The sequence below is a fragment of the Haliaeetus leucocephalus genome, unplaced genomic scaffold, assembly GCF_000737465.1.
Source record: "Haliaeetus leucocephalus isolate CR32 unplaced genomic scaffold, Haliaeetus_leucocephalus-4.0 Scaffold451, whole genome shotgun sequence".
NCBI lineage: Eukaryota > Metazoa > Chordata > Aves > Accipitriformes > Accipitridae > Haliaeetus > Haliaeetus leucocephalus.
The window spans coordinates 5,020,154-5,038,194 of NW_010972887.1; the positions used below are offsets into that span (position 1 = coordinate 5,020,154).

Below are 18,041 nucleotides of genomic sequence, written 5' to 3' on the forward strand. Positions count from 1 at the left end.
TAAAAATACTCAAAAGTCTTGAATGCAGTTATAGAAGGAGATGCAGAGATTTACACATAGACTTAAAAAGTAAAAATGTAAACTCAGCTAATGAGTATTAGCTGGTTGCCAGTCATGAATAATTCAAAATTAAACAAACTTAAGGGATTACGGATGAACAGAATTTACTGATTGGATCCTACATGTTGCCTTCCATAGATTCTCTGGTAATTGAGGTCCTGGAGATTTATGTTTATGGAACGCAGGGCATCATAATGTCAGCCTATGACTTTCATTTATGCATTTACTTTCTATCTTTTCTCGCTCTCCACTGCAAGTGCTTCGTAGATATTGAGAGTTTTGCAGAAAAACTGTTTTCAGTAATGGAACTCTAATAACTCTACTGAAAAGGTTTACAGCAGCAAGAAGTTTCAAAAAAGAAAAAAAAAGTTTTATCAACTACATTGTTTTCCACAGTTCGATTTTGATTAAGTAACAGCATATTTTTATAACATTGAATTAAATATCTGCTATATGTGAGAAAAATACAGGTCTAACTACTAAGCTTCCTACCAAGTATACTTTAGATTTTAATTTTTTTATGCACAACCTTTCTCTTCATGTTTACATGGTTGTTGCTAATAAAATAATCAGTCAGCATTGTTTCCTGAAAACTCTTGAAAAGTCATTTCAGAAACATATCCTATTATATTGCAACACACTTATAATTCATATCAGTAAGTCAAATAATTTCACTAATATTACCTTGTAAACAGGGAACACCCTGACACAGTATTTTGTAGACAGCTCAATGACCGTTTTACTCTCAAGGCTCACAGCAAATTACCTGTGACCTGCCAAACAGATGAAGGCAGTCATGCTGACTTACAAAAACCTTAATTGTTTGGAAGCAGCTGATTAGAGAGAGTGCACTGCTCTTTGCAGTATCTCAGTAAAGCACCAACAGCAGAGCTGCTGATAATCTCTCGTGATATAACCAAGTGTGGTCGGTTGACCCTGGCTGGATGCCAGGTGCCCACCAAAGCCACCCTCTATCACTTCTCTCCTTGGCTAGACAGGGGACAGAAAATATAACAAAAGGCTCGTGGGTCAAGATAAGGACAGGGAGAGATCACTCAACCAATTACCATCATGGGCAAAACAGACTTGGCTTGGGGAAATTAATTTAATTTATTATCAATCAAATCAGATAATGAGAAATAAAACTAATCTTAAAAAAAATCACCTTCCTCCCACCCTCCCTTTCTTCCCAAGCTCAACTTCACTCCCGATTTTCTCTATCTACTCCCCCACAGCAGCACAGGGGGACAGGGAACGGGGTTACGATCAGTTCATCACACGTTGTCTGTGCTGCTTCATCCTCTTCAGGGGGAGGACTCCTCAACTCTTCCCCTGCTCCAGCACAGGGTCCCTCCCATGGGAGACAATCCTTCATGAACTTCTCCAACATGAGTCCTTCCCATAGGCTGCAGTTCTTCACGAACTGCTCCAGTGTGAGTCCCTTCCACAGGCTGCAGTCCTTCAGGAACAGACTGCTCCAGCGTGGGCTTCCCACAGGGTCACAGCCTCCTTTGGGCATCCCCCTGCTCCGGTGTGGGGTCTTCCCTGGGCTGCAGGTGGATATCTGCTCCCCTGTGGACCTCCCTGGGCTGCAGGGGGACAGCCTGCCTCACCATGGTCTTCTCCACGGGCTGCAGGGGAATCTCTGCTCCAGCATCTGGAGCACCTCCTAACCCTCCTTCCTCATTGACATTGGGGTCTTCAGGGTTGTTTCTCTCACATATTCTCACTCCTCTCTTCGGCTGCAGTAGCACAGTTTTCTTTTTCCCTTCTTAAATCTGTTCTCCCAGGGACACTACCACCAGCACTGATGGGCTCAGCCTGGGCCAGCAGCAGGTCCGTCTTGGAGCTGGCTGGCATTGGCTCTATCATCAGACATAGGGGAAGCTTCTAGCAGCTTCTCACAGGAGCCATCCTTGTAGTCCCCACACTATCAAAACCTTGCCACGTAAACCCAATACACCAAGAAAGACTAATTTTTTCTGCCAAATACAACATCAAAATAACCTTCTGTTCAAACCTGAAACAGTCTGATTTTACTGACATCTAGAATATGTTGAGGGGGCCCATGTGAAGAGGTATGCAGCTGAGATGAAGATCAGTTTTTGAGGGTGACAGTACTTGATAATGAGAAGTGTTAAGGTGACTGATCTGCATATTTGGTATTGTAGTTAAAAACTCATTAGCAGAAAATGCAGCCTTTTCTTTGGGTTTATTTATTAATCAAATAAATTATATTTGCCATTTCGGGAAGAGTATTATTAGTTCACATATAACCAAGACGACCCCTCATACTTTTTCTATCCGTCAGTTCACTTGAAGAGAGATCCTTATATGTTTAACTTTTTACAGAATAATTTTACCTTTTTCCCCAAAAGAAAATTTACTTACCACAGGATATCATTTCATCGGTTTCATCTCCACAGTCATCCTCCCTGTCACACAGCCATGATGTCGGAATACAGCGTCCATTCCCACAAGAAAACTGGTCGACCTGACACGTTCTTGCTGTCAAGACAAAACACTCTAAAAATGCAAGGGAAATGGACTAGATCTGTTAGGTCTCTTGGTGCATGCCTGTATGTAGAAGCTGCAAATCTGGAGGGCATCTCCTGGCCTGCTGCACATTTTACCTGATCTGACTAAACACCATTCACCTCCTTTGATTTCAGAGAAAACTGAGGTCATACGCAGGACTCTCTTCTTTCTACCTCTGTTATGCAGAATTCTCAGTGGTTTCTTCAACGTATGAGAACATGAAGTTTCATATATAATTATACAAAACTAGGTAGTAGAAGAGCATTAATGTTCAATAACATTAGTGCTAGAGTCAACGTAAGCAAAAATCAGGGCATAAAAATGTCTAACTTACAACTGGAATATTAACAAATTTTATTTCATAACATAAACAATGATCTAGTGAAATTCATGTTTACACAGAAAAATAGTAATAAACCACGTGTGTGATGTGCCTGTCCTCACTGTTATTAGAATCTTTGCCTTTGCAAATATGCAACTGTAATGAACCATTAAAGGAAATTACATCTGTCTTCTGAAGAAATAAAGATCACTAAAAGAAATCATACTATGTAACTACATAATTTACTTTAAAAGCTAATGAACAGTAAAACTTCAATAAAAGTCTATCATATAAAACTGACATTACTTATAATTTTGTTTATTCAAAATGTGAACCCATAACTACAATGCCAGTGATAGTGACACAGATTTTGATTCCAAATCTAAGCCTTTAGAGTTCATCTATATGTGATTCCACAATTTAAAAAAAAATTACTGATATATCAGAAACACCAATAATCAAAAGAATAATTTTTCATTCGGTATTCTCAATTACTATTTTCCTTTTTTTTCATAGAAGTAGCCCAAAATACAATAGAAGAATATAAGTTTAAAATATTGCAAAGAAGTATATTTTTAAACATGAAGTGTTTGCCACTGCAGGAACAAAAGAAAAAACAAGAATACAAAATTCAACCCATAGCCAACTGACATAGGATGAAAAATATGGTCTTCAAATCAGACTCTTATCCTACAAGCAAACAGTTGAATATCAAAGGATATCAAGATGTATTACAATCTGCAATAATACCATAGAGATGATATGGATACTATGGGTCTGCATTTGTGCTAGAGTGCTTTTAGCCAAATTGCACTAGTGACAACCAGAACCAGTTATTATACATATGAAAATTTAAATCAAGGAAAATGAATTCAGGGAATATTTTAATACACAATGTATGCTGTCTATCACTGCATTTCAGTTTAAAATAGCCATCGGTTTATTGATGCCTGATATTTTGTGCATCGGATATTTAATGATTATTTAGTATGCTCTACTGACAAGCACTAAACATCACTTCCATACAAGCAAAGAACAGATTTGGAACTCCATGATTTACTGCAGTGGAATCCGTAAACAATTTTCATCTTGGTATTTCCTTAAAAATCCACTATACAGTTAGTAACTTACAAATGAAAACAATTTCAAGGTACCAAGGGGAAACTGAATAACTAATCATGCTTTTGTCAGCATAAAATAAAATTTATTAGTGACATGGCCCTCATCACAGCATGTTAACAAACAAAATTCTAACTGCCTAAAAAGATTTAGCAGGGACAAGTTTGTACCTAAGCAGTGCTTTGACAGTCAACCCATATGGATAGATTAAGTGCTGAATTACTTTGGAAAGCACAGTCAAGCATAAGGATTAAATAAAATATAATTTGTATTCCAGCCTTAGTAGCATCAAAATCTGAATTAATTTAAAATGTCAATAATCAGATTACTAGTAGCAGACTGGTTCAGTTCAGTTCACAGCAGCCTTGAACTGTTTATGGAACTGGAGTTAGAGAACTTCTATGCACATCCAAGTAAAATTTTTACCTGCACAGGTTTTATTTGATTCATCTTCGTTATTACCACAATCATTAGCTCCATCACAAAGCCACCTCTTGGGAATGCAGCGATTATTTTGGCACTTAAACTGATCATCAGGACAACTATGATTGACTGGGGAGAAAAAAAAGAGTTTTTTTCCTAAGAAAATAATCAGAGAAAAACAGCTGAAAATAATACATTAAATGGTATTCCCTAGTGATGCAGTTAGTATGGTTATCCCGTATATATAATCACCATGATATAAAAATTGTTCCCCAAACCAGTCAATTAAAAAATATTGCAGTACTTCAATCATAAATTAAACAATACATAGTAAAGATTCTACTATCATACTAGTGTCAATATGGAGAACCTCTTCTATTAACTACTAAGTGATAAAAGGTAGCAGCATTTTACAACGTTGCTATTTCCTTAAAGAAAAATGTCCTCGATCTCATCTTATCAGTGTGATGAGGTTTGCAAACTGAAGTGCATATAAACAAAAAAAAACCACCAAAGGGAATGGATGCAAGTTGCTAAGTGCATATCCAAAATATTATACCACAATGAGCAGGGATTTGGACAGGCTAAAAACTGCTTCTAAAATGATGCGCATTACTGTCAACAGCCACATATGGATCTGCTGTTTACTTACCATGAAATTGTAGGTATCAAAAAGTGAAATACACAACACAGTGTAAAACTGACAAAAAAAATCTGGTATTCACGAGTGAACAAGGTATCTCACAAACATGTTTTTGCTAGCTACCAAGTCTCACGGAAACGATGAAGACCGAATGCACAGATATTATGTAAATACTATTGGCCTGCTCATGCAGCTGTAGTAAGTATATATGTCCTGCTTCTTTTATGCTAATAACAAGATCTATTATTAGCAGATCTTGCTAACCTTGATCTACACAAGAGCAGTAAACTACACAGTTTCAAATGCTGGGTTAAAAATAATCTCAAGCTACCTTCCACCTACTCAGCCATCCACAGTCTCTTTTTTAAAGTTTAACATATATCTGGAAACAAACGGTATTTAAAAAGAAAGAATGTCTTGCAGGCTTATCCTTGACATTTCAGTAGCTTTTATCTTTGACCTTTCTACCTATTCTTTCCATTGAAAACAACACAGACCGAGTGTGATATCAATAGCACATGAACCCTTCATGAGTGTTTTGTGTGGAGGGTGCAAGAACACTGGAAGTAAAGATTAATTAATTAATCTGAGCAGAAAGGTACTCCAAGTCTCATAATACCTATGAAGCAACCTAGTTTGCAATGTGACTGGAAAACAAAACTGTTAACATCCATGTCATAAAATTAAAAATTGAAGGCTTTTTTAAAATCTGACTTTAATACTAGACATAGATATTGTTTTAAATGGTAGTTAAGCTTTTTGCTTATATATATTTACTAATGTGTGTATATTCTATTCATAATTGCAAATATTTCAGACTAACTAGAAAAGAACTATTGAAATTACTATAGCAACTGCTGAAAAGAGATTAATGTTATCATACTGGCCACCTAAACTATGTATCACATACATGTACCACATAATCTGGGACCAGATTATGACTTCATTTATAGCTATATAAACGCTTTGAGAATTAAAGCTTTGATCAATGAATTGATCTACATTACACTAATTTAAATGAGAATCAAGTCAACTCTGCCAAAAGATTTTCCTTCTGACTGTTTTTATTAGTTGAGCTCCTTATTTAAGTGTAAGAGTCCCTGGTATTAAAATAAAATGTTAGTAAGCACTACAATCAGAACTGAACAGATGTTTTGAAAATTAGGACTGAAATTAGTAATCACTACCACATGGAGCTATCAAAATACATAAATGCAGGGAAAAAAAACCAACAAACTAGCTATGTAACAGCCATACAGAAAAAGACCTAGGCATTACAGAGGTTCACAAGCTCAGTATGTATCAGCAACATCAGGCCAGTGTGAAGCAGGCAAGATTTACCCAAGGATGTATAAACAGGACTATGAACCATCACAAACACATTTTCTCAGCCTAACCAGCTTCACAAAAGCCTCAGCAGAAGTATATACATTCAGTTTTGGACATTCAACCCCTAGGATCACTTTGCAAAGTTCAGAAAAGAGAAATGAAATCTAAACCCATCATAATCTACTGGGGGAAAAAAAAAAAAAAAAGAACAGATTAGTGTTGTATTCTCTCAAAGAGGTAAGAATGAGAGACCATGATAAGAGTTTTCAGACACCTAGAACAGTGCTGCACAGTAGAACAGTATCAGTTCTTCGTGTCTACAAGTGATAGGGAAAAAATAACGTATTTTCATTTCAGTAAAAGAGATTCGGTTTAGAGAAATGATAGAAATAAGAAGCATAGTGAAGAACTGAGTAAGGAAAGGAATTTGTACTGCTGGAACTCTAATTTTATAGTAGGCCATTTAAGTATCTTCCAGAAATTACACAGATACAGAATTGGTATGTTTTCATTTTTTTCATTTCAACTCCTCTACAGCAAAAAAATACAGCTCTAGTAAAACTGTATTTTTAAAGACAAAGTGCATCTAATTTAAAACTGGAAGGGGAGGATTAGTTTTTGTTGTTGTTGCTGTTGGTTTGGGGTTTGGTTGGGTTGTGTTTTTTGGTGAGGTTTTTGTGTTGTTGGTCTTTTGGGTTTTTTTAGTTTTTGGGGTTTTTTTGTTTGTTTGTTTGTTTTTTAGAAATACATTACAGAATCCCAGAAATGTTTATGGTTGGAAGGGACCTGTTGAGATCACCTAGTCTAATCACCTACTCAAGCAGGGCCAAGTAGAACAGGTCTCTCAGGACCATGTCAATATACGTTTCAAGTATCTCCATGGATAGAAAATCCACAACCTCTCTGGGCACTCTATTCCAGTGTTCGACTACACTTACAGTAAAAAAGTCTTTTCTTGTGTTCAGATAAAATTTCATGCTTTTCAGTTTGTGTCTATTACCTCTTGTCCAGCTAGTAGGCACTACTAAATGAGCCTGGCTCCCTGTTCTTCATTCCCTCCAATTAGGTATCTATACGTATTGGTAAGATCCCTCCTGAGCCTTCCCTTCCCCCCAGACTGACAAATCCCAGCTCTCCCAACTTCCGTGACAGATGTGCCAGTCCCTTAATCATCTTAATGGTCCCTTTCTGGACTTGCTCCTGTAAGTTCTTATCTTTCTCATACTGGGGAGCTCACAACTAGACACAGTCCTCCGAATATGACCTCATCAGGGCTGAGTAGAGGGGAAGGATCATCTCCCTCAACCTGATGGTGATGCCCTTCCTAAAACAGCCCAGGATGCTCCAAGCCTTCTTTGCCATGAGGTGCATTACTGGCTAATGGTCAGCTTGTTGCCTGCCAGGACCTCAAGGTCCTTGTCTGCAAAGCTGCTTTCTAGTTGGATGGACCCCAGCGTATACTTATGCCTGGAGTTATTCCTCCCCAGATGCATTTCTCCTTGCTGAATTTCGCCATATTCCTCTCTGTCCAATTCTCCAGCCTGTCAAGGTTCCTCTGAATGGCAGCACACCCGTCTGGTGCATGAGCCACCCTTCCCAGCTTCATATCATCTGCAAGTTTGCCGAGTGTGCACTGTGTCCAAGTCATTAATGAAGAGGTTACTAACCCCAGCATTAATCCCTGGGGTACACCGCTAGTGACTTAGCCCCAGCTGGACATTGTGCAACTGATCACAAGCCCCAAGGCCTGGCCATTCAGACAGCTTCCAATCCACCTCACTGTCCACATACCTAACCCATCCTTTGTCAGATTGTTTAGGAGGATGTTATGGCAGACAGTGTCAAAAGCCTTACTAAAGATGAGGTAAACAATATCCACTGCTTTTCCCTCATCCACCAAGCTAGTCGCATCACTGCAGAAGGCTATGAGGTTGGCTGAGCGTACTTCCCCTTCATAAACCCATGCTGAGTACTCCAACATTTAAAGAATCAGAAATGACGATGTCAAAACCAAAAGATGACTGCTCTTGTACTATTCTATGAAACAAGTACACGAGTGTCATTTGAAAGGACTACTATTATTGTTTGCAGGAAAAGAAGAAAATAATGAAAGATTTCCATGCATGACTTAAGGATTATCACTTTTGTTTGACTCCCCTCAGACTTGCATTATTTTGTTTCCAATTTTTAAAATTAATTATGAATTGTGGGTTAAAAAGCATACATACAGCAAATTTCAGAATGCTCATCACTGCCATCCAGACAGTCATCATCCCCATCACAGCGCCAGCGATCCTGGATACAGCGCTTATTGTTACACTGAAACTGTTCAGCTTTGCACAACTGTGGTAGCACTTCTCCATGTTTAACTAGGGAAAATATCCAAGAAGTACATCTATTTTATCAGCTTGATACATACAGAATGCAATACTACCTCTACATAAATAGATATAAATTCTTCTTATCATTCTTCAGAGCATTTTTTAGTAAATTTTACATATTTGAGGTAATGCCACCTGAAGCCTGTAGCAGCATGCATATCTGAGTGTATGGTTGAGGTAATATATTTTTAATAAATGGAAGAACTCAGACTAGAATGGCACTCAAACTGTTTTTTTTAAATTGGTGCTTAGATGATAGTGTAAAAATATCAGTTTAAAATATTGCAATGCCTTATCAACAGTGAAAAGGAAAATATTCTTACAGACACAGACCAAATTCTGGTGCTCTTTAAAGGCCTAGAAAACAATTAGTGGATAGCTGATTCTTGTATCCAAGCAGCAACTCAAACACCTGCATTATGCACTGGTACAGACTTGGCAAAGAAGAAAGGATAAAATTCTGCTGAGGTAGAATTAAGTAGCAAGCTACAAGCTTATTGGTAAATCCAGACAGATACATTTCTCGACATAAGGTTCAGAATGCTTAATGTGTAAAAACCACACATCACTCTATGACCCTATGAGGAACACCAAAGTCCTTTGCAAGAGCCAGGCAATGAAGTGTGTTGGGGAAAAAGCAGGAAACCTGCTTCATTCAGTTCTGAAAGTGTCTAACCTCTCTTCCTAATGCTTACATTCCATCTTACCAGTGAGAAGTCCACCTTCCAGTATTTTCTGCTAAAAAGAAAAATAGTTTTCTTTAGCAACAGTGATGGCTCTGCCAGCCATGCATTTGGGTCAAATTCAAGGTAATTGCAAGCTCAATAATGTTCATCATGTTATGAAACAATCCTTATGCTTTACTCATCTCTACCAGGCTTATTGGTGGAGACCTATGTAAAGTTTTACACACTACACGTCAAGAAATAGATCAATGAGATTAAAAATAAAAAAACAAACAAAGAAAAAAAAAAAAGAGAATTGAGTAAGTTACAAATATCAGGTCTAAACATTTAAAAAATACCTGTATTATCTGATGAGTTATTATTTTTACTTGAAAATCTAACATTTTCTTATTAACAGGTTTTTTTTACTGGCATTTCAATGAAGATATCCAAGGAAGAGAAGAAAAAAAAGACAGCAAAATTTGCATAGTCTGTGTCAGGGCCTATTATATATAAATACATCTGCTTGACATGTTTTATGAACAGTTTCAGCACAAACATTTTCTATGCCAGATTTCAATTTAAGATACTTACTCCATATAGTAATCTGAAACAAGTTTATACAGATTAAATATAATAATTATATAGATTAATTTCTGGTATTTCTGATATACTTTAAGAGACGTCAGTGAAATATTTAAGTGCTTTATCCTATCAGACATTCTGAAATATTTTCCAATGTATTTCATCCTCAAATATTGTGTACTTAATATTTCGTCTTTTTTGACAACTCTTTATTATATTTAATAAACTGTCTTCGATTAGAATCCTTATTCAAGGAAGATTTCTTTGTCTTACAGAACGACAAAAAGCCTCTAGGAGACCACACATTCTTGTTTTATTTTCAGGTTTGACTTGATCCCTTAACAGTAGCATCAATTCAGATAGTCTTTAAAATTCTTACTCATGCAGGTTGTACTGTTTTCCTCCAAAAGCTGATTATCAGCACAGGCACAAACTCTGCCTCCAGGAATGGCTAAACAAAGAGTGCTGCAGCCTCCATTATTAACACGACATGCATTATCACCTGTGAAAATAAAAAAGCAACTTTAAAAATAACAGCCATGCTAGAACTAGAATTTTTTTTTTTTTAGAATGTAAGCACATGAAGAATTTTTTACAATTATTTTCCTCTCATTTTAGGGAGACATTATTCTCATAGTTTGGTTACTACAGGTTATAATATTTAAACAATTTTAGTTACAGGTTGCAATAAACTGTAAGAATAATAAAAAAACCCTACACCATCAGTTCACAACATTCTATCTCCCTTTTTTATGAGGAGAACAAATACTATAAAATATATAATATGACGCAGCTACATGCAGGTAGTATTTTTAAGAAATTAAACAGTATATAAAGGAATGTTCTGAAGTATATTGGAATCTGCACATATTAAACCAATGTGACTACAAATGCAGACTATGAAAAAAGGGAAAGGAAACAGAAATTAACAGTACAATGAGATCTATGGCAGACAAAATACAAGGCAGATATACTCTTTTCTGAACACATCTGCTATTTCTCTACCTTCTTTTTCTGTGTTATTGTTTATTCCCAAAAGGTGTACGCTGTTCACATGAAGATACTGGCAGCTGTCAAGTGTTTTAATCATCTACCAAGGACTGCTGCATCCTCACTGCCTCATTCCTTAGACAACCAGACTTAAAGCTGAAGCCACCGAAGCAAATGTTACGATTTCTGTTTGTGCCACTTTGCCCATGACTTAATTGCTTAGATATGCACTGCTGAGGACATTCAACTTCTCATGACCAAAGCTCTGTTAATTTCAAGTGTTGGTGATAACTGACTATGATCAGGCAAGCTATAAAAAACTTCATGTCTCCTGAAACTTTAAAGCACTTTTTTTCATCTTCCTGTCCTAGTAAAAAACAGGTGTTTCTTCCTCTGCTCCTCCATTTTAGGTGTACAAAACATTCATCAACTTCTTGGGTTAAAACAGACTCCACACAATTCCCTCTCCTCAAAGCACTACCACTTTTCTTTTCACAGAAAATATAACATTAAGTTTTCATAGAGGTAGCTGTGAACACACATATTAAACTGTCCTGTCAGAGCCATACCTGCATGTGCAGGGAAACACTTTCAAATTATCAAATGAACATCAGATAACCAGCAAGTAATTTAAGATTTTGAAAATTTTCAAATTTTAAGATGTACCTCAATACATCTTACAATACAGACTTTGAGCATTTCATAATAACCTATTCCTAGACTTTCTTCTGACTCATCATATATCATTTATTAGAACTAAATGTGTCTACAGTTCATTAAAACCCCACTGAACTTCCAAATAAATTTATGTACAATAATTAATACAGAATGCTGTGGGAAGCTGCTGTGGTACTTGTACATCGGGCAGGGTGTGAGGGAGATGGCAAGAATATAGCTGTATAAACAGGGAAACCAGGAAGTCTCTATGAAGTGTGAGGGCTGGATCACAATTCTACATAGAGCAGTTCCAACTTAAACTGGGCATTTAAAATACTTTACTGGATCTTAACTTCATGTTTTAGTCTATGACTTAAAGCATCGTACAAAAATTGACTCCTTTATTATGTCTACGCTCACCAAACCCCAAATAATATGAACAAAACATCAAAAGAGTAAGAGATGCATTTGCATCTAAATCTTGGAAAATGTCAGGTAAAACACTGCATCAGAAAAAGTAGCCTTGAAACTCTCTACATCTTTACAGGGCCACCCATTATACAAATCAAAGAATGTCAGTAAAGCTGATTTAAGATGATTATCAGACGCTGCCAAAACAAATAAACTAAAACATAATCTTCAAAAGTGATTCCAAAATTATAGAGCACAAGTCAAGGAAATTTGCAGTGATTTAAAGAATATACATAAATTTGTCAGATCACTAAAAAAGAATAAGGCTATAGAATAAAGGACTATTTAAGACAAATATAGAAAACACTTTGAAAACCCCTGATGATTCTGAAGCCCAATGCAAGCTTAAAATAAATAAATTCAAAATTAAAACACTAGATCAAAGTCAGCTGGTCCGTCTTGAAGATGAAAAGTTCCTATTTAACCTCATAATTGGGATGACAAACTGCAGCACAGTAGGTTACTTGCTAAATAAGTGATAAAAGAGAGGGTGACAACAAGGAAAGTACAAGTACCAAGAGTTAAAGCAACAAGATCCTACATAAAAAGGTTTATAAAGTGAGCTTTAAGGAAGTCTTCAACCTGAAGGTGCAATGAGACCTTCAGTCCCATCAGTCTCGCTGAAGAGACTCCTAGGCTAAAATGACTCCTGAAATGCAGTACAACAAAGAGGTTAAGTCTCTTTACTGAGTAAGCTATGGAATGCATTTAGCTACCAATATTTATAAAATTAAATTTCCTCGACTGCTGTTCATAACAGCTATTTTATATGGGTGTTCTTAAAATATTCCCCAAATTTTAAAACTACTTGCAAAGCTATTATCATATTTTTCATATTCTGCCAGCTTTTAAAACAGCTGCTGCCCTGCCACTTGCATATGATTAAATTAGGCTGATTCCATTTTAATTTGCTAAAAATTAGGCCAGAGCTAAAACAACAATGTACTTGCATCTCAGTCATCATTCTAAGGAAAAAAAAAAAACAAACCTGTAACAACCACACACATTTGTTTTATCTTCTCATTTAAAAGATACACCGAAGCATTTATTGCTGCTTAGCAATCACTGTACTTGTTTTCATGAGGATTCATTTATGTTTGTACCTTCCCATAAACCTAACCTCAAGTACTGCTAAAGCTGTGTAAGCTTACTTTTAGGATCATACTACACATATGAATAGCAGCAGCCTGGGGCTCATCAGCTCTTCTTTGCAAACTGAAGAGTTAAAATATCAATTGATTTCAGAAGAGGCTATTTTAACTGCTGTAAATGGACTTACATAAGAATTACTTACGTATGAATAGCAATCTCCCCTTTCACAGCAGTGGAAATACCCGCAGGCCTTGGCAGGTTCATATGCTGACTGTAAATCCAACTCCTATGACTACTATGCTTCCCGCATAGTAATATGCTTCCCACCTCCCCACTTCTTAAGGTATTCCTGATGCATAGAGACACAAAGACTAAGCCTAACAAAGATGAATTCTAATTTCTGAAAGGAAGAAAAAAAACGTTCCTCTGCAAGAGGATCATGCCTCATGAGATACAAAGACAGTGAAAAACACCTCTTCTTAAGGAGATACCAGAAGAAGCTTAATGTCGCTTCCCATAGTACTAAGCAAAGCAGAACTGGCACAGTCAAGTATCCTGTAAAAGACCTCCTAAATAAAAATGCCAGTCTCAATTCAATTGTGCCAAAATAAATTGACATGGTTTCTGCTTGTGTAGTGACAATAACAGCAGCATCAAAACAGGAACCTCACAATATCAGAGCCAAATGTTTTTTAAGGTACATATGTATAAGCTATAAAATATAACTTATACCATAAAATGAACTACTGTGGTTTTCTCTGTACAACATGGTTGAGCCTTGGTCTTGCTCTTTCAGAAGAAACACACAGAAAGAAAACAAAAAATTAGCTTCACTTTCTTTAAAATAAATGCTTATGCTCCTTTGGGAACAATGCAAGATCAACCTCACTGAGCAGGACAAAAAGGGAAGATCTTAAAGGCTGCAGTTACTTTGCAAAATTCCAATTGCAATTTCAAACAAAGAATGCATGAATGAGCTGAATTCACTTTCTCAAGATTTAAGCTCATTCAGCTAAAAATGTCTAAAAGGTAGTATTTTAGTCTTCTGTCTCTGGTGTTAGCTTATTTGGAAGCTAATACCAACTGCATTCATTTTTAAATTTCCTTTTTTCTAAAAACAAAGGAACTTTTAGTATGGAATAAAGCAGCAGAAGTACCAAGTATTTAAAGCAACCACCACATCCTCTCTTAGCATACACAGTTCGAAGTATTCTGAAATTTGGCCAACTTGAGGGTAGATTTGGGGGCAGATACTGCCATAAAAAAAACAAGCAAACCCAACAAAAATCCCCCAACACATCATGTTTTTACATGACTTTGGAAGAAGAGAGAGTCCCTGAAAAGCATCTGTGATAAGAGACACACTCTTACAATGACCTGGACGTAGCACAGTACTACACATACTACAGTTTGGTTTAGGGATTGAAAATTTAGATGTTACAATACCAGAAAGGAGAAACTTTCAGCATTGCCTCCATATGCATAAAACCAATTACAAGTTGGCTGTCTGGACCTCACCACTCCATAGTCAAGTATTATTGTCAATGGCTTTCCCTAAGAAAGCCTAGCTGCACATAGAAAAATATTATTCAGCAGGAAAGGGAAGACTTCATATTAACCTGTTGTAAAGAAAATCACTAAGCTTTCCAGTAGGGCCTCAGATGGTTAAGTGAGACATTGTAAAAAGTGGTTTTCCCAAGGAAAAACACACTGGAAGATGTACTTTTAGATAGAGAAGATGTCTTTGTCTTCTCCAAAGAATATTAACTACATATCTAAGTCTTCAAATATAGTAAATTTTAAAATGAAACATAAAATTAAGTAATACTATACATGCAGATATTACATGCCAAGTATTTTGCCTATACACATGTGTATTTCCCAGTTTATACTTCAGCATCAATTTGAAAACTAAACTGTTTCTTCCCTTTGTAAATCACCTGTTGGGTTTTTTTTGTTGGATGAAAAAAAAAATGGTAACACTAGACAAAAGAAAAACAATAAAAAAATTATTTAGTATGTATGGTATATAAAACCTCTGAAATAAAACTATGCAAAATATTAGCCAGTTTATATAGGGAAAATACTCACTGTACTTTATTTTCATATATACATGTATCATTTTTTACACACACACAGAAATGTATATATACACATTTGACATAAATATATGCCTATAACAAATATAAAGGCTAAATATTTTCTCTGTATCTATGAGTGCTAAATATTTTTTATGTTTTAATTCTATCCACCCTGTATTAGTTTTATCAGTTGCTCTCCAAGCCATTCATTGACCACAAATGACAGACACAGTCAAATCTTCCAAGTGCTAAGAATAGACATGAACAAGACGCTGCACCCACATCCAGATGTGAAGGTAATGATACTGTGAAAATAAAATCGGGGTTTATTCACAGGGACACAGTACTCATAATAGGGCCTGTAAACTTTAAAAAAAAAAAAAAAAAAATCACTGTTTTAAGAACCACATTTTAACATTGTATCTGTACTAAGCAGCATTCCAATCAATGGTGAAATTTAATTTTGTTACTTTTCTGGTTCATGTACAGAATCAAATGTAGCTGGACTGCTAACACCTTAGTGTCTGATTTTCTACAGGAACTGTTGAACTGGAAATGTTCTACATGTCAGAAATGACCATCTATAGAGATTAATGAGATCTATAGATATTAATATTTAATACAGTCATCTTTTAAACAGTATTTTATTTATACTAATTCCTGATGTTCAGTTTTATGTTTGGTAGCAGGCATTAACCAGACATTAACCAGAAACATGTTTTCATTAAAGAGAGCAAATATTCAACAACTCATCTGAATGCTGTATGCAGTAAATGGATCTAAAAGTTTTCTGCAGTAAAATACATTTGTAAATGTACTGGTATAGTAGCAATTGCATTTTCTAAACTCCACCCATGCAAACCTATAGCCTTTATTTCATTTCTCTACTTCTATAAGTAGCAACAACTATGTATTTTTGCACTACTTCAAAGGCCACTTACTCTGATTCTCTGTAACAGCACCACGTACTTTCAGGAGATTAAGTCATACGGTGCTGATGTAGACCAAGACAGGGGAGAAAATTACAAAAAGGAAAAGACAGACAGGATCTATGATATTATTTAAGCAAAGGTAAACGCAATAATATATTTTATGTCTATGAGCCAATGTGTATATGTTATCTGTTCTATTTTATACATTCACAGTATCTCTTTGACACACAAGAAAAATGGCAATAAAGGCAGCGTAAATACACAGAAGACACTCAGGTATAATACTATGATTCACTTTTTGGTATGTATGAGATGACCAATTTCAACATCAATGGATTGAAACATTGGAAAGTATATTTCTCATGCCAAAAGTCATATTCTTTTTTCTGTTCTTATCTAGTCACCCCAAAATACTAGTAAGGGAAAATATCCTTTTATAACAGACATTTGGAGAAATTGTATGTTATAAATACCTTGCTGTTTACGTGGATCATAAATCTGGAGCCCAAACAAAGGTGGTCTCTCGCTTCTTAACAGTGTCACATTCCTTGTAACCAGATCCAACTGGAAAATTGACCCATTCATATAATCTGTCCAGAAAATATAATTTCCATGATGTGACAGTCCAAAAGGATGATTCAAATCTTTTCCATTGTAGACTACCTGCAATTAATTAGTGGTAGGTGAGCATTAGCAAGGTTAAAATAATTATTAATTTGTCTTAGCATACACTACAGAGAACATAAAATAGGAAATAGGAAAACTGAGATAGGTACTGTGCCCAAACATAACGACTTAACGCAATAAAACCAAGTGAAGAGTGTAAAGCTGTTCTATGCACCAGCATCAATATCTAACTTCAAAACTTCGTACAAATTCATTTTAAGCGCCCCCTGTCAGTTAATGCAAAGGAATGTAGGTAAATATCTACCTCCTCCCTAGCAAGGAAGCATGGTTCTTCATATAACTTTGAGTATCTGTTAAGTACCTCAAATATCTGCTTCTTTTAAAGCAAGGAATAGTGTGTTTGAATTGCTTATTTTTGTTGAAGTGTGAAGTAAGTGCGGAGATTATTTATTTCTGTGAACTTCCTCTCTAGTTTGGCTTGTGATAACTTAAAAAAAACAAAACAAAAAATGCCAGTTTGTTCCCAAAAGACGACAAACTTTCTTCCATGCACCTTCTACTTTTGGTTTATTAACTCATACATAATGCTACAAATTACACCTCAAATCTTGTCTTTATTTTATTGGCTGCAGAAATGTTCTAAAACTGTGTCATTTGCTATAGGACCAGTCTCAGGACTCCTTCACAAGAACTGCAACTACCACTACACAAGAGCTGTCTGATAAACAGGAACAGTTTAAAAATATTTTCAATCCCTACAGAACAGAAACAAAACTTTAAAAATAGTCTAAACTTACCATCAAGTAAATTACAGTAATTAGAATGATTTACTTTAAAAAGACAGAAAACTGCAGAACTCTAAATCATCTACTTTTGGGAGCCCTGCCTTTATACTTCATCATAGCAGCTGCAGTTTGGAATGACTGGGTTCCAGTCTTCTTCTGCTGGCTGGGGTCCTTGCTTCAACTAATGCCCAACAGTGTATTTCTATCTTGCCTCTAGAAAGAAGGAAGCAGTTCATCAGATGCCCTACCTTGTCCCTACTTAGAGACACAAACCCAAGAGAACAAGGAGATAGAGCCAACTAAAATACGACTACTTTGAGGTGACAAACATCCTGCCCTTT

General features: G+C 36.0%; 1 protein-coding gene across 1 annotated transcript in view; it reads right to left on the bottom strand.

Annotated features, from left to right (window-relative positions):
- The window catches only part of LRP1B (low density lipoprotein receptor-related protein 1B), a 582,545-nt gene that overhangs the window by 265,041 nt on the left and 299,463 nt on the right, over nucleotides 1-18,041 (bottom strand). Inside the window, exons 14-18 of the mRNA XM_010575228.1 lie at nucleotides 16,762-16,951; nucleotides 10,445-10,567; nucleotides 8,663-8,803; nucleotides 4,466-4,591; nucleotides 2,452-2,568 (exon numbers count right to left, since the gene is read on the bottom strand). Coding sequence (XP_010573530.1) covers nucleotides 2,452-2,568; nucleotides 4,466-4,591; nucleotides 8,663-8,803; nucleotides 10,445-10,567; nucleotides 16,762-16,951 — 697 coding nt within the window. The remainder of the gene's footprint in view (nucleotides 1-2,451; nucleotides 2,569-4,465; nucleotides 4,592-8,662; nucleotides 8,804-10,444; nucleotides 10,568-16,761; nucleotides 16,952-18,041) is intronic.